This window comes from Lathyrus oleraceus, chromosome 7, assembly GCF_024323335.1.
Source record: "Lathyrus oleraceus cultivar Zhongwan6 chromosome 7, CAAS_Psat_ZW6_1.0, whole genome shotgun sequence".
NCBI classification, from domain to species: Eukaryota; Viridiplantae; Streptophyta; class Magnoliopsida; order Fabales; family Fabaceae; genus Lathyrus; species Lathyrus oleraceus.
The window spans coordinates 426009664-426037044 of record NC_066585.1 but is presented as its reverse complement, the minus strand read 5'-3'; the positions used below and the strand labels follow the sequence as shown (position 1 = coordinate 426037044).

The 27381-nt window shown below is 31.7% G+C and overlaps 2 protein-coding genes and 1 long non-coding RNA gene across 4 annotated transcripts; 1 reads left to right on the top strand and 2 right to left on the bottom strand.

Annotated features, from left to right (window-relative positions):
- LOC127105684 (uncharacterized) lies at positions 1–19561 on the bottom strand. Of its 2 annotated transcripts, none has more exons than XM_051042885.1 (2): positions 17712–19561; positions 1–339 (listed from the first exon to the last, which is right to left on the bottom strand). In XM_051042885.1, the coding sequence occupies exon 1, from the start codon at positions 19559–19561 to the stop codon at positions 18212–18214; it is 1350 nt and encodes a 449-aa protein (XP_050898842.1). In that variant the 3' UTR covers positions 1–339; positions 17712–18211. The 2 variants fall into 2 exon arrangements, with proteins under 2 accessions (XP_050898842.1, XP_050898841.1); XM_051042884.1 differs by lacking the exon at positions 1–339 and adding an exon at positions 7661–7963.
- LOC127105681 (uncharacterized) lies at positions 11012–26712 on the bottom strand. Its single transcript, XM_051042881.1, has 2 exons — positions 26174–26712; positions 11012–15856 (listed from the first exon to the last, which is right to left on the bottom strand). Exons 1-2 carry the CDS (start codon positions 26572–26574, stop codon positions 11845–11847), a joined length of 4413 nt encoding a protein of 1470 aa, XP_050898838.1. The 5' UTR covers positions 26575–26712; the 3' UTR covers positions 11012–11844.
- LOC127105685 (uncharacterized) lies at positions 23714–25816 on the top strand. Its single transcript, XR_007795105.1, has 2 exons — positions 23714–24210; positions 25158–25816. It is a non-coding gene; the product is annotated as an uncharacterized LOC127105685 (long non-coding RNA).
- Positions 26713–27381: the final 669 nt, after the last annotated feature.

Below are 27381 nucleotides of genomic sequence, written 5' to 3'. Positions count from 1 at the left end.
TTGACCAAGGAACTATAGTTCCTATACAAAGAAGTATTGAATTTGCTTCAAAATTCCCTAATATTATTACAGATAAGAAACAATTACAAAGGTTTCTTGGTAGCCTAAATTACATAGCAGATTATTATGAAAATCTAGCTAAAGATACGGCAATATTACATGCTAGGCTTAAAAAGAATCCTGGCCCTTGGACTGAAAAACATTCTCAGGCAGTCCAAAGAATTAAAAATAAGGTGAAATGTTTGCCTTGTTTATCTCTTGCTAATCCAAAGTATTTCAAAATTGTTGAAACTGATGCTTCAGACTTAGGCTATGGAGGAATTCTTAAACAGGTTATACCTGAAACATCCAAAGAAGTTTTGGTTAGATTTACTTCTGGAAAATGGAATCCAACACAAGCAAAATATTCAACTATCAAGAAAGAAATGCTTTCTATTATAAAATGCATTTCAAAATTTCAAGATGATCTTCTTAACAAAAAATTTTTATTAAAAATTGATTGTAGCTCAGCTAAATCAATTATTGAAAAGGATGTTAAAAATCTTGTTGCTAAGCAAATTTTTGCTAGTTGGCAATCGCAATTATCTATGTTTGAATTTGATATTCAACACATTAAAGGTGAAAATAATTCACTTGCTGATTATTTAACCCGTGAATTTTTGCAGGGAAAAAATGATGACCCCATATAGGGGTAGAGGCCGCGGTTATGGCCGTGGTGGGAGAGGGAGTAACAAAATGTTACCCCAGCCAGAATCAAACATTCCTCTAATAGGGGATTGGACTACCGTCTACAAAGGTAGAAAAATGCAGCAATTACCTGCATCTTCAGCAAAAAAGGAAGATATTGCTTCCTCTTCCTCTAATAAAACTACATCCTACAAGGAAGTTGCGGTTAATAACCCACCTCAAGAACAAATGGATTATTTCGAAAATCCAGTAACTGAGAAAATCATGTATATTGATGATGAAGATATAAAGATAAATCCAAATGATGGTTGGTCCATCAAAACTAGATACCTCGAATCAAGAGGATATCCAGGTCTTCATGGAAAATCTAGGCCCAACCTAGAAATTCTCCTGACTGTTACCGAATCGGTAACAATTACTCACCATTACCAAAACAATAATCCTGAAAGTTTTATAAACTTCAGTAAATGTCACATTAACAAAATTTTGTTACCAAGAGAATGGGGGCTCAACCCAAATGCTGAAAAAGCAATAAGAATTGCGGAAGGAAAGTATATTTACTTTAATTATTGGGACTATGTCCAGGCTTTCACTCAAGCCTTTTATTACCAAAATCCCAAGAACAAGCATTCTTGGTTTTTCTCTATTAATGAAGAGATGGTTAATAAACCCATACCAAATTGGTTTTATGAATGGTGGGCTAAACTTGGTCCATCTTTGGAAATTCTTCCTACAGAAATTCTTAACTTATATAATCCATGGTGTGATAATAGTCCCCTTATTGTAAATATTTTATCTGATAATTTAATCACTGGACAATGTCCATTATTGTTCTTTATTAAATTTCAGATTCCATGGATATGGAGATGGACAATCACCATATCAAGAAACAAATTCAACATTCCCATTTTAGAAAGAAATTTCTTTTATAAATGGTGGAACAAGATTAGTTCAGAAGATGTCAAAAATAAAATTAAATTAATTGAAGAAGAAATAGCTGGAGACCAGAACAATAAGGTCAAGGAACAAAGCTCCCAACCAATGTCTATGGGAAACTTGAAGAACTTCTTCAAGAGAAAATATCCCAATGAATCAGAAGACGAAATTATGGTCAGAATTTTGGATCATATGAAGAACCAATTCTTCTCTACTTTTCCATCGAAAGCATCAAAAGATGAGGATTCATCTATGAAGACAAGCTCTTCCATGGGATCAATGGATTCCCATAATTTTGAAGGTTTAGCAGGAGAAGGTCAAGCAGATGAGGCTACTGCAGAAGATTTCTGGGATGCCATGATTCAATCTTTGAAAGAAAAAAGAAAAGCAAAGAATTAATTTGTGACCTTGTCTAAATATAATGAAGTAAGAATCAATAGACAAAAGGTGAAGGACAAGAAATAATAGAAGAAGAATCTTTCCAAAAGAAAAAGGACAAGAGAATCTTATCTTGTCTTTAATAATTTCTAAGCATAATTGCATGCATTTTCTATCTTTTGTAAAAGACAAGGGAAAAAGAATCTTATCTTGTCTTTAATAATTTCTAGGCATGCATTAGTTTTGTAGTTTCTTGTTAATTGTTGTGACGATGGGGCCCCAAGTGTACCCGACAATAATTATACAAGTTACCGGCTATTGTAAGTTTTAGTTACCGGCTTAAATAGTAAGCCTTTTCTTCCCTATATAAAGGGATTTAAGTTTCATTTGTAAAAACACCTTCGAAGAAAAAATATAAAGTTTCTCAAAATATTGTCTATACCTTTTTCTATATAAACATTCCGATCCTGCTTCCGCTTATAAAAACTTTGGTGAGAGGTTGATTATGCTTAGACAAAACTAGGTGGGTAACTTTTTCTCATAATATATTATTAACTAGCAAACAACTTTTTCAAAGTGTTTTTAAAACTAAAAAGTGTTTTTAGTGTTTTCTTAAACATTCATCTTTTTTCCGGGGAAGGGAGTTGTTGATGATTTCAAAAAAGAAAATTTTTGCTAAAAACATTTTGACATCTTTGATTTGGGAGAAATCCTTCTATCCCTTCGGGTTGATAGTTAAACAATTTGTTGTTTGCTTAGATGACTTTTAATTGGTTGTTGTTTTAGTTAAAATTATGTTATGAATCCAAGTTACCTATTTAGATTTAACTTTGCGTATCAACCAATCACAACATTCTTAGCCTATTGCCCTATGGATTCTGATGATGATAATCATCAAAATAATTTAATAAAAAATGAAGAATTAATTGAATATCCAAAAAATATGGATAAACTCAACAGATGGGTTATACCCTCAGTTCCTTCAAATCAAATTTATAAATTTGGTAAGATAGATGTTTTTTCTCGTTTTGCTGTTAAAACTTTAGAGCAAACGATTCAAATTTCTAAAGAAACTCAGACAATAAAACTGTTAACTAAAAAAGATTTGAAACCTTTTAAAAATTATAATTTTATCCATATTGGATTGGTTCAAATTGCTTTAAAACCTTTAACATTATTGGGTTTAAATTCTAGCATAATGGCTTATGTTAGAGATGGTAGATGTAAAGATTTCAAACAATCTTTAGCTGCTATGGTTGAGACAAGTCTGTGTCATGGACCAGTTTACTTTGATGTCTCACCTAATTTAAATCTATCTTTATCTGATAAAAATTTATTAGATGCTATGCAATTAACAGTTCATACTAATGGTTATAATTTTAAACCTGGAAGTGAAATCATAGCAATATGCTATAGAATCTACTATAAGGTTCTTACTACGCTTAATCCTAAAGCAAAGCATTTATCATTTCCTGGAACCACTACTTTGGTTCAAACAAATTTATTAACATCCAATGTTGCAACCAATAGGTTAATAAAGTGGGATGAAATAAACTTCCCAGAGACATGGTCTCTCCCCCAGGAAATAGATCCTGAACCTATCCTTAATAGGGATATAGACCAAATTATTCAGACTACGGAAGGAGATTTAGAAATAAATTTTACTTCAAAAAGAATAACTAGAATACCCAGGTCTCTATCTGCTAGGCACTCAGTTAGTGAATTTTACACAGCTCCTAGCCAATTACCTAGACCTTCTACTTCTCAAATAAGAGAAGAAATAGAAGTCGTTGAGAATATAAGACTAAGCGAAAATAGAATTCCCCATGGAATTTATCAAAAACCTCATACTCCAAGAGTAGAATCACCTACTCAGTCAGATATGGATTTCCAATTATAATGATTGATTACTCCCCTGGCAGTAAGATGAGACAACTCATCAATGATGAGTTTCAACATGAGAGATACTCTCAATTTAGAAATTGGTTTTTTAAAAAATTTTCAAAACCTGAATTAGCCCAATTTAAAGATGAGTATTACACTCAAATGAACCTTGAGCAGGATTTCGTTCCTTTTGTTAAATGGTTTGTTAATTACTTCATAAATAAAAAGCAAGAAGAAATTCTTGTGTTACAAAGACCTTGGGAAAATATTAGAGGAGAAATAATGGAATCTCCTTTTCCCCCAGAACAAACAATAAGTTTGAATCAAAATACTGAAGCTACCCCTTACCTTAGCCTTCAGTTACAAAGAGTTGAACAAAGTCAAGTTACTCTTAAGGAATTAAATTCAGTTATCAGGTCTCAAAATTATACCAATGCTTATCTTGTTTGCTTAGGAGAACAATTTATCTCCATGGAAAAAGATCTCTTATCAATAAAAGACCTTTTAGAAAAGCAAATAGAGCGTCAAGATATCATTATAAACCACCTAAATAAATCAAAAGACCAAATATCCACATCCACTATTTCGGATGCTCCTATAGTGCAACCTCCTGTTTCCATAGAAGGATTTAAAATGGAAACCAATGGAGAAGAATTTGTTCGTATTTTAGAACAAAAATTAAAGGGACTTAATATCACTGTCATGTCCCATGAAGATTATTCTGAAGATAATAATGATAACCATATTGACCAGCTTTCTGATATGTTTGCTAATTTAGATATTAGTAACATTGAAATTAATAATAATAACAGTATAAACCCTGTTTATTCCCCAAGGCCTATAGAAAAGTATTATTACAAGCGTCCCTCACCGCAAGATTTGCTTTTTGAGGAATCAGAACCTTTCCAGAATTCTTATTCAGGAAAAGCCATTTATGAATGGAATGTTGATGGTCTTAATGACAAACAAATTATAGACACCATCCATAGGATGATCATGTACTCTACTGTTTGTAAGCAACACGGAAATTCTGATAGTTCAATTGCGTCCTTTATAACAACAGGATTTGTTGGCCAACTTAGAGGCTGGTGGGACCATTATCTTACTGAATCTCAAAAATTAGAGATTCTTAATCACAAAAAAATCGTAAAAAACGAACCAAGAACTAGTACAAGCACTGTTGTGGCTATGACCACCACAGGAGAAGAAGATGCAGTGTATACACTATGTCTTTCCATCTTACAACATTTTGTAGGAACCAATGTCCCCATTGGAGAAAAGATCCAGACACTTCTCCAAAACCTTAGGTGTCCTTCTCTTACCCACTTTAGATGGTATAAGGATACTTTTCTTTCAAGAGTTTATCAATTAAACAATCCCAATTCTTTGCACTGGAAAGCAAAATTTATTGATGGATTACCCCATTTCTTTTCTGAAAAAATTAGACAATCTTTAAGACAAAAAAATGATGGAATAAATATAAATTATTCTGACCTTACTTATGGTCAAATAATTAGTACTTGTGTTAATGAAGGATTAAATTTATGTAATGACATAAAGCTTAGAAATCAACTTAAAAAGCAAAAGCTTTCTGAGAAACACCAACTTGGTGAATTTTGCGAACAATTTGCTTTTGATCTTGGAAAATCTCCAGATAATAAAAAGAAAAAAGGTAAAATTTTCCGCAATAAACCTTATAGGGATAAGCCAAAAAATTCTTATAAAAATTCTTATAAGAATAAGAAAAGGAGTCACTACAATAAAAGTAGACCTAAAGAAAAATCTTTTGACCCTAAAGGTAAAAGAAAAGCCAAAAGGCTTGACATAACATGTCATAAATGTGGCAAATCTGGCCATTATGCCAACCAATGTTGGACTAAAAAAGCTCTTAATGAAATAGAAGATGAACAATTACGTTCTCAATTAGAGAAAGTATTACTTCTCAATTCTGATTCTGAAGATTACTCTTCAGAAGAAGATATTAATATAATTTATGAATCCTCTTCTGACTGCTCTTCTGAATCTTCTAACAATAATAATTGTCAATGTAATCAATTAGATTACTGGAAATCAATAGTTGATATGAATGGGTTAAACGTTTTAACCTCAGAACAGGATGAAGCTATAAAGGCTATAGAGTCCATTTCTGATACAAATCTTAAAAGAAAAATGCTTGAGGTTCTAATCCAAGAAAACTCTAGAAAAGAATCCCCTGTTACTACAGAAGCACCTTACCAATTAAGTGAGGTTTTATCTAGATTTAGACAATCTAACATCCGTGAAACTCCTGTTTCTATTATGGATTTAAATAGAGAAATAAATCTCTTAAAAAATGAGATAGCTCAAATTAAAAAAGAAAACCATGGTTTATCTCAAAGACTTACTTTCTTAGAGTCCAATAATTCAAAAATTGAAGAAATAGCTTCCACTAATAATCCTTCACCTAGTGATAGATTCCTTTCTCTCATTGATAGAGTAACTTCTCAAAAATGGTTTGTTAGAATAACATTAGTTATTAATAGAAATTTCATATTAGAAAATGAAGTTGCCCTTATTGACAGTGGCGCTGATTTAAACTGCCTTCAAGAAGGAATTATTCCCACTAAATATTTTGATAAAACTACCCAATCTCTTACCCAAGCTGGAGGAGATAAACTCACAGTTAATTATAAATTGTCTAATGCTTATATTTGTAACAAAGATATTTGTTTACCCACTCACTTTATTCTTGTAAAAAATTTAACTCATAGAATTATATTAGGAACTCCCTTTCTGCATAAAATTATGCCTTTGATTAATGTTGATCAAAAGGGAATTACTTCCATTATTAATAATAAAAGAATTACTTTTGAATTTATTACTGATCCTCATACTAGGATGATTAATGAAGTTAAAGATATTCTTCTTAAAAAAGAAAAACAAATTTGTTTTCTTAAAGAAGAAGTGGATCTATTAAACATCACTTCTCAACTTAAAAAACCTGAAATTCAAAATCAAATTAAATTAATTGATCAACAGTTTAGAGAAGAAATATGCAATGATTTACCTAATGCCTTTTGGGATAGAAAGAAACATGTTATTTCTTTACCTTATCTTGATGACTTTAACGAAAGTCAGATTCCCACTAAGGCTAGGCCTGCTCAAATGAATCATGAGTATTTGGATTTATGCAAAAAGGAGATAGAATCTCTTTTAGAGAGAAAATTAATAAGAAAGTCCAAGTCTCCTTGGAGCTGCACAGCTTTTTATGTCAATAATGCTGCAGAAAAGGAACGTGGGGTTCCTAGACTCGTTATTAATTACAAACCACTTAATAAAGTGTTAAAATGGATTAGATATCCTATTCCTAATAAAAAAGATCTTTTAGATAGATTAAACAATGCTTTAATCTTCTCTAAATTTGATATGAAATCTGGTTATTGGCAAATTCAGATTAATGAATCTGATAAGTATAAAACAGCTTTTACCGTACCTTTTGGACATTATGAATGGAATGTCCTTCCTTTTGGTCTTAAAAATGCCCCTTCTGAATTTCAAAATATTATGAATGATATTTTTAATCCTTACACAGAATTTATAATTGTTTATATTGATGATGTTTTAGTTTTTTCAAAAACTATAGACCAACATATTAAACATTTGAAAATATTCAAAGGATTAATTAAGCATAATGGATTAGTAATATCTGGTCCTAAGATGAAACTCTTTCAAACAAGGGTTAGATTTTTAGGACATGAAATTGACCAAGGAACTATAGTTCCTATACAAAGAAGTATTGAATTTGCTTCAAAATTCCCTAATATTATTACAGATAAGAAACAATTACAAAGGTTTCTTGGTAGCCTAAATTACATAGCAGATTATTATGAAAATCTAGCTAAAGATACGGCAATATTACATGCTAGGCTTAAAAAGAATCCTGGCCCTTGGACTGAAAAACATTCTCAGGCAGTCCAAAGAATTAAAAATAAGGTGAAATGTTTGCCTTGTTTATCTCTTGCTAATCCAAAGTATTTCAAAATTGTTGAAACTGATGCTTCAGACTTAGGCTATGGAGGAATTCTTAAACAGGTTATACCTGAAACATCCAAAGAAGTTTTGGTTAGATTTACTTCTGGAAAATGGAATCCAACACAAGCAAAATATTCAACTATCAAGAAAGAAATGCTTTCTATTATAAAATGCATTTCAAAATTTCAAGATGATCTTCTTAACAAAAAATTTTTATTAAAAATTGATTGTAGCTCAGCTAAATCAATTATTGAAAAGGATGTTAAAAATCTTGTTGCTAAGCAAATTTTTGCTAGTTGGCAATCGCAATTATCTATGTTTGAATTTGATATTCAACACATTAAAGGTGAAAATAATTCACTTGCTGATTATTTAACCCGTGAATTTTTGCAGGGAAAAAATGATGACCCCATATAGGGGTAGAGGCCGCGGTTATGGCCGTGGTGGGAGAGGGAGTAACAAAATGTTACCCCAGCCAGAATCAAACATTCCTCTAATAGGGGATTGGACTACCGTCTACAAAGGTAGAAAAATGCAGCAATTACCTGCATCTTCAGCAAAAAAGGAAGATATTGCTTCCTCTTCCTCTAATAAAACTACATCCTACAAGGAAGTTGCGGTTAATAACCCACCTCAAGAACAAATGGATTATTTCGAAAATCCAGTAACTGAGAAAATCATGTATATTGATGATGAAGATATAAAGATAAATCCAAATGATGGTTGGTCCATCAAAACTAGATACCTCGAATCAAGAGGATATCCAGGTCTTCATGGAAAATCTAGGCCCAACCTAGAAATTCTCCTGACTGTTACCGAATCGGTAACAATTACTCACCATTACCAAAACAATAATCCTGAAAGTTTTATAAACTTCAGTAAATGTCACATTAACAAAATTTTGTTACCAAGAGAATGGGGGCTCAACCCAAATGCTGAAAAAGCAATAAGAATTGCGGAAGGAAAGTATATTTACTTTAATTATTGGGACTATGTCCAGGCTTTCACTCAAGCCTTTTATTACCAAAATCCCAAGAACAAGCATTCTTGGTTTTTCTCTATTAATGAAGAGATGGTTAATAAACCCATACCAAATTGGTTTTATGAATGGTGGGCTAAACTTGGTCCATCTTTGGAAATTCTTCCTACAGAAATTCTTAACTTATATAATCCATGGTGTGATAATAGTCCCCTTATTGTAAATATTTTATCTGATAATTTAATCACTGGACAATGTCCATTATTGTTCTTTATTAAATTTCAGATTCCATGGATATGGAGATGGACAATCACCATATCAAGAAACAAATTCAACATTCCCATTTTAGAAAGAAATTTCTTTTATAAATGGTGGAACAAGATTAGTTCAGAAGATGTCAAAAATAAAATTAAATTAATTGAAGAAGAAATAGCTGGAGACCAGAACAATAAGGTCAAGGAACAAAGCTCCCAACCAATGTCTATGGGAAACTTGAAGAACTTCTTCAAGAGAAAATATCCCAATGAATCAGAAGACGAAATTATGGTCAGAATTTTGGATCATATGAAGAACCAATTCTTCTCTACTTTTCCATCGAAAGCATCAAAAGATGAGGATTCATCTATGAAGACAAGCTCTTCCATGGGATCAATGGATTCCCATAATTTTGAAGGTTTAGCAGGAGAAGGTCAAGCAGATGAGGCTACTGCAGAAGATTTCTGGGATGCCATGATTCAATCTTTGAAAGAAAAAAGAAAAGCAAAGAATTAATTTGTGACCTTGTCTAAATATAATGAAGTGAGAATCAATAGACAAAAGGTGAAGGACAAGAAATAATAGAAGAAGAATCTTTCCAAAAGAAAAAGGACAAGAGAATCTTATCTTGTCTTTAATAATTTCTAAGCATAATTGCATGCATTTTCTATCTTTTGTAAAAGACAAGGGAAAAAGAATCTTATCTTGTCTTTAATAATTTCTAGGCATGCATTAGTTTTGTAGTTTCTTGTTAATTGTTGTGACGATGGGGCCCCAAGTGTACCCGACAATAATTATACAAGTTACCGGCTATTGTAAGTTTTAGTTACCGGCTTAAATAGTAAGCCTTTTCTTCCCTATATAAAGGGATTTAAGTTTCATTTGTAAAAACACCTTCGAAGAAAAAATATAAAGTTTCTCAAAATATTGTCTATACCTTTTTCTATATAAACATTCCGATCCTGCTTCCGCTTTTGAGAAACTTTATATTTTTTCTTCGAAGGTGTTTTTACAAATGAAACTTAAATCCCTTTATATAGGGAAGAAAAGGCTTACTATTTAAGCCGGTAACTAAAACTTACAATAGCCGGTAACTTGTATAATTATTGTCGGGTACACTTGGGGCCCCATCGTCACAACAATTAACAAGAAACTACAAAACTAATGCATGCCTAGAAATTATTAAAGACAAGATAAGATTCTTTTTCCCTTGTCTTTTACAAAAGATAGAAAATGCATGCAATTATGCTTAGAAATTATTAAAGACAAGATAAGATTCTCTTGTCCTTTTTCTTTTGGAAAGATTCTTCTTCTATTATTTCTTGTCCTTCACCTTTTGTCTATTGATTCTTACTTCATTATATTTAGACAAGGTCACAAATTAATTCTTTGCTTTTCTTTTTTCTTTCAAAGATTGAATCATGGCATCCCAGAAATCTTCTGCAGTAGCCTCATCTGCTTGACCTTCTCCTGCTAAACCTTCAAAATTATGGGAATCCATTGATCCCATGGAAGAGCTTGTCTTCATAGATGAATCCTCATCTTTTGATGCTTTCGATGGAAAAGTAGAGAAGAATTGGTTCTTCATATGATCCAAAATTCTGACCATAATTTCGTCTTCTGATTCATTGGGATATTTTCTCTTGAAGAAGTTCTTCAAGTTTCCCATAGACATTGGTTGGGAGCTTTGTTCCTTGACCTTATTGTTCTGGTCTCCAGCTATTTCTTCTTCAATTAATTTAATTTTATTTTTGACATCTTCTGAACTAATCTTGTTCCACCATTTATAAAAGAAATTTCTTTCTAAAATGGGAATGTTGAATTTGTTTCTTGATATGGTGATTGTCCATCTCCATATCCATGGAATCTGAAATTTAATAAAGAACAATAATGGACATTGTCCAGTGATTAAATTATCAGATAAAATATTTACAATAAGGGGACTATTATCACACCATGGATTATATAAGTTAAGAATTTCTGTAGGAAGAATTTCCAAAGATGGACCAAGTTTAGCCCACCATTCATAAAACCAATTTGGTATGGGTTTATTAACCATCTCTTCATTAATAGAGAAAAACCAAGAATGCTTGTTCTTGGGATTTTGGTAATAAAAGGCTTGAGTGAAAGCCTGGACATAGTCCCAATAATTAAAGTAAATATACTTTCCTTCCGCAATTCTTATTGCTTTTTCAGCATTTGGGTTGAGCCCCCATTCTCTTGGTAACAAAATTTTGTTAATGTGACATTTACTGAAGTTTATAAAACTTTCAGGATTATTGTTTTGGTAATGGTGAGTAATTGTTACCGATTCGGTAACAGTCAGGAGAATTTCTAGGTTGGGCCTAGATTTTCCATGAAGACCTGGATATCCTCTTGATTCGAGGTATCTAGTTTTGATGGACCAACCATCATTTGGATTTATCTTTATATCTTCATCATCAATATACATGATTTTCTCAGTTACTGGATTTTCGAAATAATCCATTTGTTCTTGAGGTGGGTTATTAACCGCAACTTCCTTGTAGGATGTAGTTTTATTAGAGGAAGAGGAAGCAATATCTTCCTTTTTTGCTGAAGATGCAGGTAATTGCTGCATTTTTCTACCTTTGTAGACGGTAGTCCAATCCCCTATTAGAGGAATGTTTGATTCTGGCTGGGGTAACATTTTGTTACTCCCTCTCCCACCACGGCCATAACCGCGGCCTCTACCCCTATATGGGGTCATCATTTTTTCCCTGCAAAAATTCACGGGTTAAATAATCAGCAAGTGAATTATTTTCACCTTTAATGTGTTGAATATCAAATTCAAACATAGATAATTGCGATTGCCAACTAGCAAAAATTTGCTTAGCAACAAGATTTTTAACATCCTTTTCAATAATTGATTTAGCTGAGCTACAATCAATTTTTAATAAAAATTTTTTGTTAAGAAGATCATCTTGAAATTTTGAAATGCATTTTATAATAGAAAGCATTTCTTTCTTGATAGTTGAATATTTTGCTTGTGTTGGATTCCATTTTCCAGAAGTAAATCTAACCAAAACTTCTTTGGATGTTTCAGGTATAACCTGTTTAAGAATTCCTCCATAGCCTAAGTCTGAAGCATCAGTTTCAACAATTTTGAAATACTTTGGATTAGCAAGAGATAAACAAGGCAAACATTTCACCTTATTTTTAATTCTTTGGACTGCCTGAGAATGTTTTTCAGTCCAAGGGCCAGGATTCTTTTTAAGCCTAGCATGTAATATTGCCGTATCTTTAGCTAGATTTTCATAATAATCTGCTATGTAATTTAGGCTACCAAGAAACCTTTGTAATTGTTTCTTATCTGTAATAATATTAGGGAATTTTGAAGCAAATTCAATACTTCTTTGTATAGGAACTATAGTTCCTTGGTCAATTTCATGTCCTAAAAATCTAACCCTTGTTTGAAAGAGTTTCATCTTAGGACCAGATATTACTAATCCATTATGCTTAATTAATCCTTTGAATATTTTCAAATGTTTAATATGTTGGTCTATAGTTTTTGAAAAAACTAAAACATCATCAATATAAACAATTATAAATTCTGTGTAAGGATTAAAAATATCATTCATAATATTTTGAAATTCAGAAGGGGCATTTTTAAGACCAAAAGGAAGGACATTCCATTCATAATGTCCAAAAGGTACGGTAAAAGCTGTTTTATACTTATCAGATTCATTAATCTGAATTTGCCAATAACCAGATTTCATATCAAATTTAGAGAAGATTAAAGCATTGTTTAATCTATCTAAAAGATCTTTTTTATTAGGAATAGGATATCTAATCCATTTTAACACTTTATTAAGTGGTTTGTAATTAATAACGAGTCTAGGAACCCCACGTTCCTTTTCTGCAGCATTATTGACATAAAAAGCTGTGCAGCTCCAAGGAGACTTGGACTTTCTTATTAATTTTCTCTCTAAAAGAGATTCTATCTCCTTTTTGCATAAATCCAAATACTCATGATTCATTTGAGCAGGCCTAGCCTTAGTGGGAATCTGACTTTCGTTAAAGTCATCAAGATAAGGTAAAGAAATAACATGTTTCTTTCTATCCCAAAAGGCATTAGGTAAATCATTGCATATTTCTTCTCTAAACTGTTGATCAATTAATTTAATTTGATTTTGAATTTCAGGTTTTTTAAGTTGAGAAGTGATGTTTAATAGATCCACTTCTTCTTTAAGAAAACAAATTTGTTTTTCTTTTTTAAGAAGAATATCTTTAACTTCATTAATCATCCTAGTATGAGGATCAGTAATAAATTCAAAAGTAATTCTTTTATTATTAATAATGGAAGTAATTCCCTTTTGATCAACATTAATCAAAGGCATAATTTTATGCAGAAAGGGAGTTCCTAATATAATTCTATGAGTTAAATTTTTTACAAGAATAAAGTGAGTGGGTAAACAAATATCTTTGTTACAAATATAAGCATTAGACAGTTTATAATTAACTGTGAGTTTATCTCCTCCAGCTTGGGTAAGAGATTGGGTAGTTTTATCAAAATATTTAGTGGGAATAATTCCTTCTTGAAGGCAGTTTAAATCAGCGCCACTGTCAATAAGGGCAACTTCATTTTCTAATATGAAATTTCTATTAATAACTAATGTTATTCTAACAAACCATTTTTGAGAAGTTACTCTATCAATGAGAGAAAGGAATCTATCACTAGGTGAAGGATTATTAGTGGAAGCTATTTCTTCAATTTTTGAATTATTGGACTCTAAGAAAGTAAGTCTTTGAGATAAACCATGGTTTTCTTTTTTAATTTGAGCTATCTCATTTTTTAAGAGATTTATTTCTCTATTTAAATCCATAATAGAAACAGGAGTTTCACGGATGTTAGATTGTCTAAATCTAGATAAAACCTCACTTAATTGGTAAGGTGCTTCTGTAGTAACAGGGGATTCTTTTCTAGAGTTTTCTTGGATTAGAACCTCAAGCATTTTTCTTTTAAGATTTGTATCAGAAATGGACTCTATAGCCTTTATAGCTTCATCCTGTTCTGAGGTTAAAACGTTTAACCCATTCATATCAACTATTGATTTCCAGTAATCTAATTGATTACATTGACAATTATTATTGTTAGAAGATTCAGAAGAGCAGTCAGAAGAGGATTCATAAATTATATTAATATCTTCTTCTGAAGAGTAATCTTCAGAATCAGAATTGAGAAGTAATACTTTCTCTAATTGAGAACGTAATTGTTCATCTTCTATTTCATTAAGAGCTTTTTTAGTCCAACATTGGTTGGCATAATGGCCAGATTTGCCACATTTATGACATGTTATGTCAAGCCTTTTGGCTTTTCTTTTACCTTTAGGGTCAAAAGATTTTTCTTTAGGTCTACTTTTATTGTAGTGACTCCTTTTCTTATTCTTATAAGAATTTTTATAAGAATTTTTTGGCTTATCCCTATAAGGTTTATTGCGGAAAATTTTACCTTTTTTCTTTTTATTATCTGGAGATTTTCCAAGATCAAAAGCAAATTGTTCGCAAAATTCACCAAGTTGGTGTTTCTCAGAAAGCTTTTGCTTTTTAAGTTGATTTCTAAGCTTTATGTCATTACATAAATTTAATCCTTCATTAACACAAGTACTAATTATTTGACCATAAGTAAGGTCAGAATAATTTATATTTATTCCATCATTTTTTTGTCTTAAAGATTGTCTAATTTTTTCAGAAAAGAAATGGGGTAATCCATCAATAAATTTTGCTTTCCAGTGCAAAGAATTGGGATTGTTTAATTGATAAACTCTTGAAAGAAAAGTATCCTTATACCATCTAAAGTGGGTAAGAGAAGGACACCTAAGGTTTTGGAGAAGTGTCTGGATCTTTTCTCCAATGGGGACATTGGTTCCTACAAAATGTTGTAAGATGGAAAGACATAGTGTATACACTGCATCTTCTTCTCCTGTGGTGGTCATAGCCACAACAGTGCTTGTACTAGTTCTTGGTTCGTTTTTTACGATTTTTTTGTGATTAAGAATCTCTAATTTTTGAGATTCAGTAAGATAATGGTCCCACCAGCCTCTAAGTTGGCCAACAAATCCTGTTGTTATAAAGGACGCAATTGAACTATCAGAATTTCCGTGTTGCTTACAAACAGTAGAGTACATGATCATCCTATGGATGGTGTCTATAATTTGTTTGTCATTAAGACCATCAACATTCCATTCATAAATGGCTTTTCCTGAATAAGAATTCTGGAAAGGTTCTGATTCCTCAAAAAGCAAATCTTGCGGTGAGGGACGCTTGTAATAATACTTTTCTATAGGCCTTGGGGAATAAACAGGGTTTATACTGTTATTATTATTAATTTCAATGTTACTAATATCTAAATTAGCAAACATATCAGAAAGCTGGTCAATATGGTTATCATTATTATCTTCAGAATAATCTTCATGGGACATGACAGTGATATTAAGTCCCTTTAATTTTTGTTCTAAAATACGAACAAATTCTTCTCCATTGGTTTCCATTTTAAATCCTTCTATGGAAACAGGAGGTTGCACTATAGGAGCATCCGAAATAGTGGATGTGGATATTTGGTCTTTTGATTTATTTAGGTGGTTTATAATGATATCTTGACGCTCTATTTGCTTTTCTAAAAGGTCTTTTATTGATAAGAGATCTTTTTCCATGGAGATAAATTGTTCTCCTAAGCAAACAAGATAAGCATTGGTATAATTTTGAGACCTGATAACTGAATTTAATTCCTTAAGAGTAACTAGACTTTGTTCAACTCTTTGTAACTGAAGGCTAAGGTAAGGGGTAGCTTCAGTATTTTGATTCAAACTTATTGTTTGTTCTGGGGGAAAAGGAGATTCCATTATTTCTCCTCTAATATTTTCCCAAGGTCTTTGTAACACAAGAATTTCTTCTTGCTTTTTATTTATGAAGTAATTAACAAACCATTTAACAAAAGGAACGAAATCCTGCTCAAGGTTCATTTGAGTGTAATACTCATCTTTAAATTGGGCTAATTCAGGTTTTGAAAATTTTTTAAAAAACCAATTTCTAAATTGAGAGTATCTCTCATGTTGAAACTCATCATTGATGAGTTGTCTCATCTTACTGCCAGGGGAGTAATCAATCATTATAATTGGAAATCCATATCTGACTAAGTAGGTGATTCTACTCTTGGAGTATGAGGTTTTTGATAAATTCCATGGGGAATTCTATTTTCGCTTAGTCTTATATTCTCAACGACTTCTATTTCTTCTCTTATTTGAGAAGTAGAAGGTCTAGGTAATTGGCTAGGAGCTGTGTAAAATTCACTAACTGAGTGCCTAGCAGATAGAGACCTGGGTATTCTAGTTATTCTTTTTGAAGTAAAATTTATTTCTAAATCTCCTTCCGTAGTCTGAATAATTTGGTCTATATCCCTATTAAGGATAGGTTCAGGATCTATTTCCTGGGGGAGAGACCATGTCTCTGGGAAGTTTATTTCATCCCACTTTATTAACCTATTGGTTGCAACATTGGATGTTAATAAATTTGTTTGAACCAAAGTAGTGGTTCCAGGAAATGATAAATGCTTTGCTTTAGGATTAAGCGTAGTAAGAACCTTATAGTAGATTCTATAGCATATTGCTATGATTTCACTTCCAGGTTTAAAATTATAACCATTAGTATGAACTGTTAATTGCATAGCATCTAATAAATTTTTATCAGATAAAGATAGATTTAAATTAGGTGAGACATCAAAGTAAACTGGTCCATGACACAGACTTGTCTCAACCATAGCAGCTAAAGATTGTTTGAAATCTTTACATCTACCATCTCTAACATAAGCCATTATGCTAGAATTTAAACCCAATAATGTTAAAGGTTTTAAAGCAATTTGAACCAATCCAATATGGATAAAATTATAATTTTTAAAAGGTTTCAAATCTTTTTTAGTTAACAGTTTTATTGTCTGAGTTTCTTTAGAAATTTGAATCGTTTGCTCTAAAGTTTTAACAGCAAAACGAGAAAAAACATCTATCTTACCAAATTTATAAATTTGATTTGAAGGAACTGAGGGTATAACCCATCTGTTGAGTTTATCCATATTTTTTGGATATTCAATTAATTCTTCATTTTTTATTAAATTATTTTGATGATTATCATCATCAGAATCCATAGGGCAATAGGCTAAGAATGTTGTGATTGGTTGATACGCAAAGTTAAATCTAAATAGGTAACTTGGATTCATAACATAATTTTAACTAAAACAACAACCAATTAAAAGTCATCTAAGCAAACAACAAATTGTTTAACTATCAACCCGAAGGGATAGAAGGATTTCTCCCAAATCAAAGATGTCAAAATGTTTTTAGCAAAAATTTTCTTTTTTGAAATCATCAACAACTCCCTTCCCCGGAAAAAAGATGACTGTTTAAGAAAACACTAAAAACACTTTTTAGTTTTAAAAACACTTTGAAAAAGTTGTTTGCTAGTTAATAATATATTATGAGAAAAAGTTACCCACCTAGTTTTGTCTAAGCATAATCAACCTCTCACAACATAAATTTAGCCACTAATTTTCATGATAAATTAAGAAATATACCTTATATTTGGCAAGTCCAGGCTCTGATACCAAAGTTTTTATAAGCGGAAGCAGGATCGGAATGTTTATATAGAAAAAGGTATAGACAATATTTTGAGAAACTTTATATTTTTTCTTCGAAGGTGTTTTTACAAATGAAACTTAAATCCCTTTATATAGGGAAGAAAAGGCTTACTATTTAAGCCGGTAACTAAAACTTACAATAGCCGGTAACTTGTATAATTATTGTCGGGTACACTTGGGGCCCCATCGTCACAACAATTAACAAGAAACTACAAAACTAATGCATGCCTAGAAATTATTAAAGACAAGATAAGATTCTTTTTCCCTTGTCTTTTACAAAAGATAGAAAATGCATGCAATTATGCTTAGAAATTATTAAAGACAAGATAAGATTCTCTTGTCCTTTTTCTTTTGGAAAGATTCTTCTTCTATTATTTCTTGTCCTTCACCTTTTGTCTATTGATTCTTACTTCATTATATTTAGACAAGGTCACAAATTAATTCTTTGCTTTTCTTTTTTCTTTCAAAGATTGAATCATGGCATCCCAGAAATCTTCTGCAGTAGCCTCATCTGCTTGACCTTCTCCTGCTAAACCTTCAAAATTATGGGAATCCATTGATCCCATGGAAGAGCTTGTCTTCATAGATGAATCCTCATCTTTTGATGCTTTCGATGGAAAAGTAGAGAAGAATTGGTTCTTCATATGATCCAAAATTCTGACCATAATTTCGTCTTCTGATTCATTGGGATATTTTCTCTTGAAGAAGTTCTTCAAGTTTCCCATAGACATTGGTTGGGAGCTTTGTTCCTTGACCTTATTGTTCTGGTCTCCAGCTATTTCTTCTTCAATTAATTTAATTTTATTTTTGACATCTTCTGAACTAATCTTGTTCCACCATTTATAAAAGAAATTTCTTTCTAAAATGGGAATGTTGAATTTGTTTCTTGATATGGTGATTGTCCATCTCCATATCCATGGAATCTGAAATTTAATAAAGAACAATAATGGACATTGTCCAGTGATTAAATTATCAGATAAAATATTTACAATAAGGGGACTATTATCACACCATGGATTATATAAGTTAAGAATTTCTGTAGGAAGAATTTCCAAAGATGGACCAAGTTTAGCCCACCATTCATAAAACCAATTTGGTATGGGTTTATTAACCATCTCTTCATTAATAGAGAAAAACCAAGAATGCTTGTTCTTGGGATTTTGGTAATAAAAGGCTTGAGTGAAAGCCTGGACATAGTCCCAATAATTAAAGTAAATATACTTTCCTTCCGCAATTCTTATTGCTTTTTCAGCATTTGGGTTGAGACCCCATTCTCTTGGTAACAAAATTTTGTTAATGTGACATTTACTGAAGTTTATAAAACTTTCAGGATTATTGTTTTGGTAATGGTGAGTAATTGTTACCGATTCGGTAACAGTCAGGAGAATTTCTAGGTTGGGCCTAGATTTTCCATGAAGACCTGGATATCCTCTTGATTCGAGGTATCTAGTTTTGATGGACCAACCATCATTTGGATTTATCTTTATATCTTCATCATCAATATACATGATTTTCTCAGTTACTGGATTTTCGAAATAATCCATTTGTTCTTGAGGTGGGTTATTAACCGCAACTTCCTTGTAGGATGTAGTTTTATTAGAGGAAGAGGAAGCAATATCTTCCTTTTTTGCTGAAGATGCAGGTAATTGCTGCATTTTTCTACCTTTGTAGACGGTAGTCCAATCCCCTATTAGAGGAATGTTTGATTCTGGCTGGGGTAACATTTTGTTACTCCCTCTCCCACCACGGCCATAACCGCGGCCTCTACCCCTATATGGGGTCATCATTTTTTCCCTGCAAAAATTCACGGGTTAAATAATCAGCAAGTGAATTATTTTCACCTTTAATGTGTTGAATATCAAATTCAAACATAGATAATTGCGATTGCCAACTAGCAAAAATTTGCTTAGCAACAAGATTTTTAACATCCTTTTCAATAATTGATTTAGCTGAGCTACAATCAATTTTTAATAAAAATTTTTTATTAAGAAGATCATCTTGAAATTTTGAAATGCATTTTATAATAGAAAGCATTTCTTTCTTGATAGTTGAATATTTTGCTTGTGTTGGATTCCATTTTCCAGAAGTAAATCTAACCAAAACTTCTTTGGATGTTTCAGGTATAACCTGTTTAAGAATTCCTCCATAGCCTAAGTCTGAAGCATCAGTTTCAACAATTTTGAAATACTTTGGATTAGCAAGAGATAAACAAGGCAAACATTTCACCTTATTTTTAATTCTTTGGACTGCCTGAGAATGTTTTTCAGTCCAAGGGCCAGGATTCTTTTTAAGCCTAGCATGTAATATTGCCGTATCTTTAGCTAGATTTTCATAATAATCTGCTATGTAATTTAGGCTACCAAGAAACCTTTGTAATTGTTTCTTATCTGTAATAATATTAGGGAATTTTGAAGCAAATTCAATACTTCTTTGTATAGGAACTATAGTTCCTTGGTCAATTTCATGTCCTAAAAATCTAACCCTTGTTTGAAAGAGTTTCATCTTAGGACCAGATATTACTAATCCATTATGCTTAATTAATCCTTTGAATATTTTCAAATGTTTAATATGTTGGTCTATAGTTTTTGAAAAAACTAAAACATCATCAATATAAACAATTATAAATTCTGTGTAAGGAGGTATAGACAATATTTTGAGAAACTTTATATTTTTTCTTCGAAGGTGTTTTTACAAATGAAACTTAAATCCCTTTATATAGGGAAGAAAAGGCTTACTATTTAAGCCGGTAACTAAAACTTACAATAGCCGGTAACTTGTATAATTATTGTCGGGTACACTTGGGGCCCCATCGTCACAACAATTAACAAGAAACTACAAAACTAATGCATGCCTAGAAATTATTAAAGACAAGATAAGATTCTTTTTCCCTTGTCTTTTACAAAAGATAGAAAATGCATGCAATTATGCTTAGAAATTATTAAAGACAAGATAAGATTCTCTTGTCCTTTTTCTTTTGGAAAGATTCTTCTTCTATTATTTCTTGTCCTTCACCTTTTGTCTATTGATTCTTACTTCATTATATTTAGACAAGGTCACAAATTAATTCTTTGCTTTTCTTTTTTCTTTCAAAGATTGAATCATGGCATCCCAGAAATCTTCTGCAGTAGCCTCATCTGCTTGACCTTCTCCTGCTAAACCTTCAAAATTATGGGAATCCATTGATCCCATGGAAGAGCTTGTCTTCATAGATGAATCCTCATCTTTTGATGCTTTCGATGGAAAAGTAGAGAAGAATTGGTTCTTCATATGATCCAAAATTCTGACCATAATTTCGTCTTCTGATTCATTGGGATATTTTCTCTTGAAGAAGTTCTTCAAGTTTCCCATAGACATTGGTTGGGAGCTTTGTTCCTTGACCTTATTGTTCTGGTCTCCAGCTATTTCTTCTTCAATTAATTTAATTTTATTTTTGACATCTTCTGAACTAATCTTGTTCCACCATTTATAAAAGAAATTTCTTTCTAAAATGGGAATGTTGAATTTGTTTCTTGATATGGTGATTGTCCATCTCCATATCCATGGAATCTGAAATTTAATAAAGAACAATAATGGACATTGTCCAGTGATTAAATTATCAGATAAAATATTTACAATAAGGGGACTATTATCACACCATGGATTATATAAGTTAAGAATTTCTGTAGGAAGAATTTCCAAAGATGGACCAAGTTTAGCCCACCATTCATAAAACCAATTTGGTATGGGTTTATTAACCATCTCTTCATTAATAGAGAAAAACCAAGAATGCTTGTTCTTGGGATTTTGGTAATAAAAGGCTTGAGTGAAAGCCTGGACATAGTCCCAATAATTAAAGTAAATATACTTTCCTTCCGCAATTCTTATTGCTTTTTCAGCATTTGGGTTGAGCCCCCATTCTCTTGGTAACAAAATTTTGTTAATGTGACATTTACTGAAGTTTATAAAACTTTCAGGATTATTGTTTTGGTAATGGTGAGTAATTGTTACCGATTCGGTAACAGTCAGGAGAATTTCTAGGTTGGGCCTAGATTTTCCATGAAGACCTGGATATCCTCTTGATTCGAGGTATCTAGTTTTGATGGACCAACCATCATTTGGATTTATCTTTATATCTTCATCATCAATATACATGATTTTCTCAGTTACTGGATTTTCGAAATAATCCATTTGTTCTTGAGGTGGGTTATTAACCGCAACTTCCTTGTAGGATGTAGTTTTATTAGAGGAAGAGGAAGCAATATCTTCCTTTTTTGCTGAAGATGCAGGTAATTGCTGCATTTTTCTACCTTTGTAGACGGTAGTCCAATCCCCTATTAGAGGAATGTTTGATTCTGGCTGGGGTAACATTTTGTTACTCCCTCTCCCACCACGGCCATAACCGCGGCCTCTACCCCTATATGGGGTCATCATTTTTTCCCTGCAAAAATTCACGGGTTAAATAATCAGCAAGTGAATTATTTTCACCTTTAATGTGTTGAATATCAAATTCAAACATAGATAATTGCGATTGCCAACTAGCAAAAATTTGCTTAGCAACAAGATTTTTAACATCCTTTTCAATAATTGATTTAGCTGAGCTACAATCAATTTTTAATAAAAATTTTTTGTTAAGAAGATCATCTTGAAATTTTGAAATGCATTTTATAATAGAAAGCATTTCTTTCTTGATAGTTGAATATTTTGCTTGTGTTGGATTCCATTTTCCAGAAGTAAATCTAACCAAAACTTCTTTGGATGTTTCAGGTATAACCTGTTTAAGAATTCCTCCATAGCCTAAGTCTGAAGCATCAGTTTCAACAATTTTGAAATACTTTGGATTAGCAAGAGATAAACAAGGCAAACATTTCACCTTATTTTTAATTCTTTGGACTGCCTGAGAATGTTTTTCAGTCCAAGGGCCAGGATTCTTTTTAAGCCTAGCATGTAATATTGCCGTATCTTTAGCTAGATTTTCATAATAATCTGCTATGTAATTTAGGCTACCAAGAAACCTTTGTAATTGTTTCTTATCTGTAATAATATTAGGGAATTTTGAAGCAAATTCAATACTTCTTTGTATAGGAACTATAGTTCCTTGGTCAATTTCATGTCCTAAAAATCTAACCCTTGTTTGAAAGAGTTTCATCTTAGGACCAGATATTACTAATCCATTATGCTTAATTAATCCTTTGAATATTTTCAAATGTTTAATATGTTGGTCTATAGTTTTTGAAAAAACTAAAACATCATCAATATAAACAATTATAAATTCTGTGTAAGGATTAAAAATATCATTCATAATATTTTGAAATTCAGAAGGGGCATTTTTAAGACCAAAAGGAAGGACATTCCATTCATAATGTCCAAAAGGTACGGTAAAAGCTGTTTTATACTTATCAGATTCATTAATCTGAATTTGCCAATAACCAGATTTCATATCAAATTTAGAGAAGATTAAAGCATTGTTTAATCTATCTAAAAGATCTTTTTTATTAGGAATAGGATATCTAATCCATTTTAACACTTTATTAAGTGGTTTGTAATTAATAACGAGTCTAGGAACCCCACGTTCCTTTTCTGCAGCATTATTGACATAAAAAGCTGTGCAGCTCCAAGGAGACTTGGACTTTCTTATTAATTTTCTCTCTAAAAGAGATTCTATCTCCTTTTTGCATAAATCCAAATACTCATGATTCATTTGAGCAGGCCTAGCCTTAGTGGGAATCTGACTTTCGTTAAAGTCATCAAGATAAGGTAAAGAAATAACATGTTTCTTTCTATCCCAAAAGGCATTAGGTAAATCATTGCATATTTCTTCTCTAAACTGTTGATCAATTAATTTAATTTGATTTTGAATTTCAGGTTTTTTAAGTTGAGAAGTGATGTTTAATAGATCCACTTCTTCTTTAAGAAAACAAATTTGTTTTTCTTTTTAAGAAGAATATCTTTAACTTCATTAATCATCCTAGTATGAGGATCAGTAATAAATTCAAAAGTAATTCTTTTATTATTAATAATGGAAGTAATTCCCTTTTGATCAACATTAATCAAAGGCATAATTTTATGCAGAAAGGGAGTTCCTAATATAATTCTATGAGTTAAATTTTTTACAAGAATAAAGTGAGTGGGTAAACAAATATCTTTGTTACAAATATAAGCATTAGACAGTTTATAATTAACTGTGAGTTTATCTCCTCCAGCTTGGGTAAGAGATTGGGTAGTTTTATCAAAATATTTAGTGGGAATAATTCCTTCTTGAAGGCAGTTTAAATCAGCGCCACTGTCAATAAGGGCAACTTCATTTTCTAATATGAAATTTCTATTAATAACTAATGTTATTCTAACAAACCATTTTTGAGAAGTTACTCTATCAATGAGAGAAAGGAATCTATCACTAGGTGAAGGATTATTAGTGGAAGCTATTTCTTCAATTTTTGAATTATTGGACTCTAAGAAAGTAAGTCTTTGAGATAAACCATGGTTTTCTTTTTTAATTTGAGCTATCTCATTTTTTAAGAGATTTATTTCTCTATTTAAATCCATAAACAGGAGTTTCACGGATGTTAGATTGTCTAAATCTAGATAAAACCTCACTTAATTGGTAAGGTGCTTCTGTAGTAACAGGGGATTCTTTTCTAGAGTTTTCTTGGATTAGAACCTCAAGCATTTTTCTTTTAAGATTTGTATCAGAAATGGACTCTATAGCCTTTATAGCTTCATCCTGTTCTGAGGTTAAAACGTTTAACCCATTCATATCAACTATTGATTTCCAGTAATCTAATTGATTACATTGACAATTATTATTGTTAGAAGATTCAGAAGAGCAGTCAGAAGAGGATTCATAAATTATATTAATATCTTCTTCTGAAGAGTAATCTTCAGAATCAGAATTGAGAAGTAATACTTTCTCTAATTGAGAACGTAATTGTTCATCTTCTATTTCATTAAGAGCTTTTTTAGTCCAACATTGGTTGGCATAATGGCCAGATTTGCCACATTTATGACATGTTATGTCAAGCCTTTTGGCTTTTCTTTTACCTTTAGGGTCAAAAGATTTTTCTTTAGGTCTACTTTTATTGTAGTGACTCCTTTTCTTATTCTTATAAGAATTTTTATAAGAATTTTTTGGCTTATCCCTATAAGGTTTATTGCGGAAAATTTTACCTTTTTTCTTTTTATTATCTGGAGATTTTCCAAGATCAAAAGCAAATTGTTCGCAAAATTCACCAAGTTGGTGTTTCTCAGAAAGCTTTTGCTTTTTAAGTTGATTTCTAAGCTTTATGTCATTACATAAATTTAATCCTTCATTAACACAAGTACTAATTATTTGACCATAAGTAAGGTCAGAATAATTTATATTTATTCCATCATTTTTTTGTCTTAAAGATTGTCTAATTTTTTCAGAAAAGAAATGGGGTAATCCATCAATAAATTTTGCTTTCCAGTGCAAAGAATTGGGATTGTTTAATTGATAAACTCTTGAAAGAAAAGTATCCTTATACCATCTAAAGTGGGTAAGAGAAGGACACCTAAGGTTTTGGAGAAGTGTCTGGATCTTTTCTCCAATGGGGACATTGGTTCCTACAAAATGTTGTAAGATGGAAAGACATAGTGTATACACTGCATCTTCTTCTCCTGTGGTGGTCATAGCCACAACAGTGCTTGTACTAGTTCTTGGTTCGTTTTTTACGATTTTTTTGTGATTAAGAATCTCTAATTTTTGAGATTCAGTAAGATAATGGTCCCACCAGCCTCTAAGTTGGCCAACAAATCCTGTTGTTATAAAGGACGCAATTGAACTATCAGAATTTCCGTGTTGCTTACAAACAGTAGAGTACATGATCATCCTATGGATGGTGTCTATAATTTGTTTGTCATTAAGACCATCAACATTCCATTCATAAATGGCTTTTCCTGAATAAGAATTCTGGAAAGGTTCTGATTCCTCAAAAAGCAAATCTTGCGGTGAGGGACGCTTGTAATAATACTTTTCTATAGGCCTTGGGGAATAAACAGGGTTTATACTGTTATTATTATTAATTTCAATGTTACTAATATCTAAATTAGCAAACATATCAGAAAGCTGGTCAATATGGTTATCATTATTATCTTCAGAATAATCTTCATGGGACATGACCGTGATATTAAGTCCCTTTAATTTTTGTTCTAAAATACGAACAAATTCTTCTCCATTGGTTTCCATTTTAAATCCTTCTATGGAAACAGGAGGTTGCACTATAGGAGCATCCGAAATAGTGGATGTGGATATTTGGTCTTTTGATTTATTTAGGTGGTTTATAATGATATCTTGACGCTCTATTTGCTTTTCTAAAAGGTCTTTTATTGATAAGAGATCTTTTTCCATGGAGATAAATTATTCTCCTAAGCAAACAAGATAAGCATTGGTATAATTTTGAGACCTGATAACTGAATTTAATTCCTTAAGAGTAACTTGACTTTGTTCAACTCTTTGTAACTGAAGGCTAAGGTAAGGGGTAGCTTCAGTATTTTGATTCAAACTTATTGTTTGTTCTGGGGGAAAAGGAGATTCCATTATTTCTCCTCTAATATTTTCCCAAGGTCTTTGTAACACAAGAATTTCTTCTTGCTTTTTATTTATGAAGTAATTAACAAACCATTTAACAAAAGGAACGAAATCCTGCTCAAGGTTCATTTGAGTGTAATACTCATCTTTAAATTGGGCTAATTCAGGTTTTGAAAATTTTTTAAAAAACCAATTTCTAAATTGAGAGTATCTCTCATGTTGAAACTCATCATTGATGAGTTGTCTCATCTTACTGCCAGGGGAGTAATCAATCATTATAATTGGAAATCCATATCTGACTGAGTAGGTGATTCTACTCTTGGAGTATGAGGTTTTTGATAAATTCCATGGGGAATTCTATTTTCGCTTAGTCTTATATTCTCAACGACTTCTATTTCTTCTCTTATTTGAGAAGTAGAAAGTCTAGGTAATTGGCTAGGAGCTGTGTAAAATTCACTAACTGAGTGCCTAGCAGATAGAGACCTGGGTATTCTAGTTATTCTTTTTGAAGCAAAATTTATTTCTAAATCTCCTTCCGTAGTCTGAATAATTTGGTCTATATCCCTATTAAGGATAGGTTCAGGATCTATTTCCTGGGGGAGAGACCATGTCTCTGGGAAGTTTATTTCATCCCACTTTATTAACCTATTGGTTGCAACATTGGATGTTAATAAATTTGTTTGAACCAAAGTAGTGGTTCCAGGAAATGATAAATGCTTTGCTTTAGGATTAAGCGTAGTAAGAACCTTATAGTAGATTCTATAGCATATTGCTATGATTTCACTTCCAGGTTTAAAATTATAACCATTAGTATGAACTGTTAATTGCATAGCATCTAATAAATTTTTATCAGATAAAGATAGATTTAAATTAGGTGAGACATCAAAGTAAACTGGTCCATGACACAGACTTGTCTCAACCATAGCAGCTAAAGATTGTTTGAAATCTTTACATCTACCATCTCTAACATAAGCCATTATGCTAGAATTTAAACCCAATAATGTTAAAGGTTTTAAAGCAATTTGAACCAATCCAATATGGATAAAATTATAATTTTTAAAAGGTTTCAAATCTTTTTTAGTT

Bases quoted from the DNA above. Each gene is read 5' to 3' on its own strand.
- LOC127105684 (XM_051042885.1), bottom strand. From the start codon at position 19,561: ATGATGACCCCATATAGGGGTAGAGGCCGCGGTTATGGCCGTGGTGGG.
- LOC127105681 (XM_051042881.1), bottom strand. From the start codon at position 26,574: ATGATTGATTACTCCCCTGGCAGTAAGATGAGACAACTCATCAATGAT. The intron at 15,857-26,173 runs GTCTCAAAATTA...TTCAGTTATCAG, and splicing joins GAATTAAATTCAGTTATCAG to GTCTCAAAATTATACCAATG.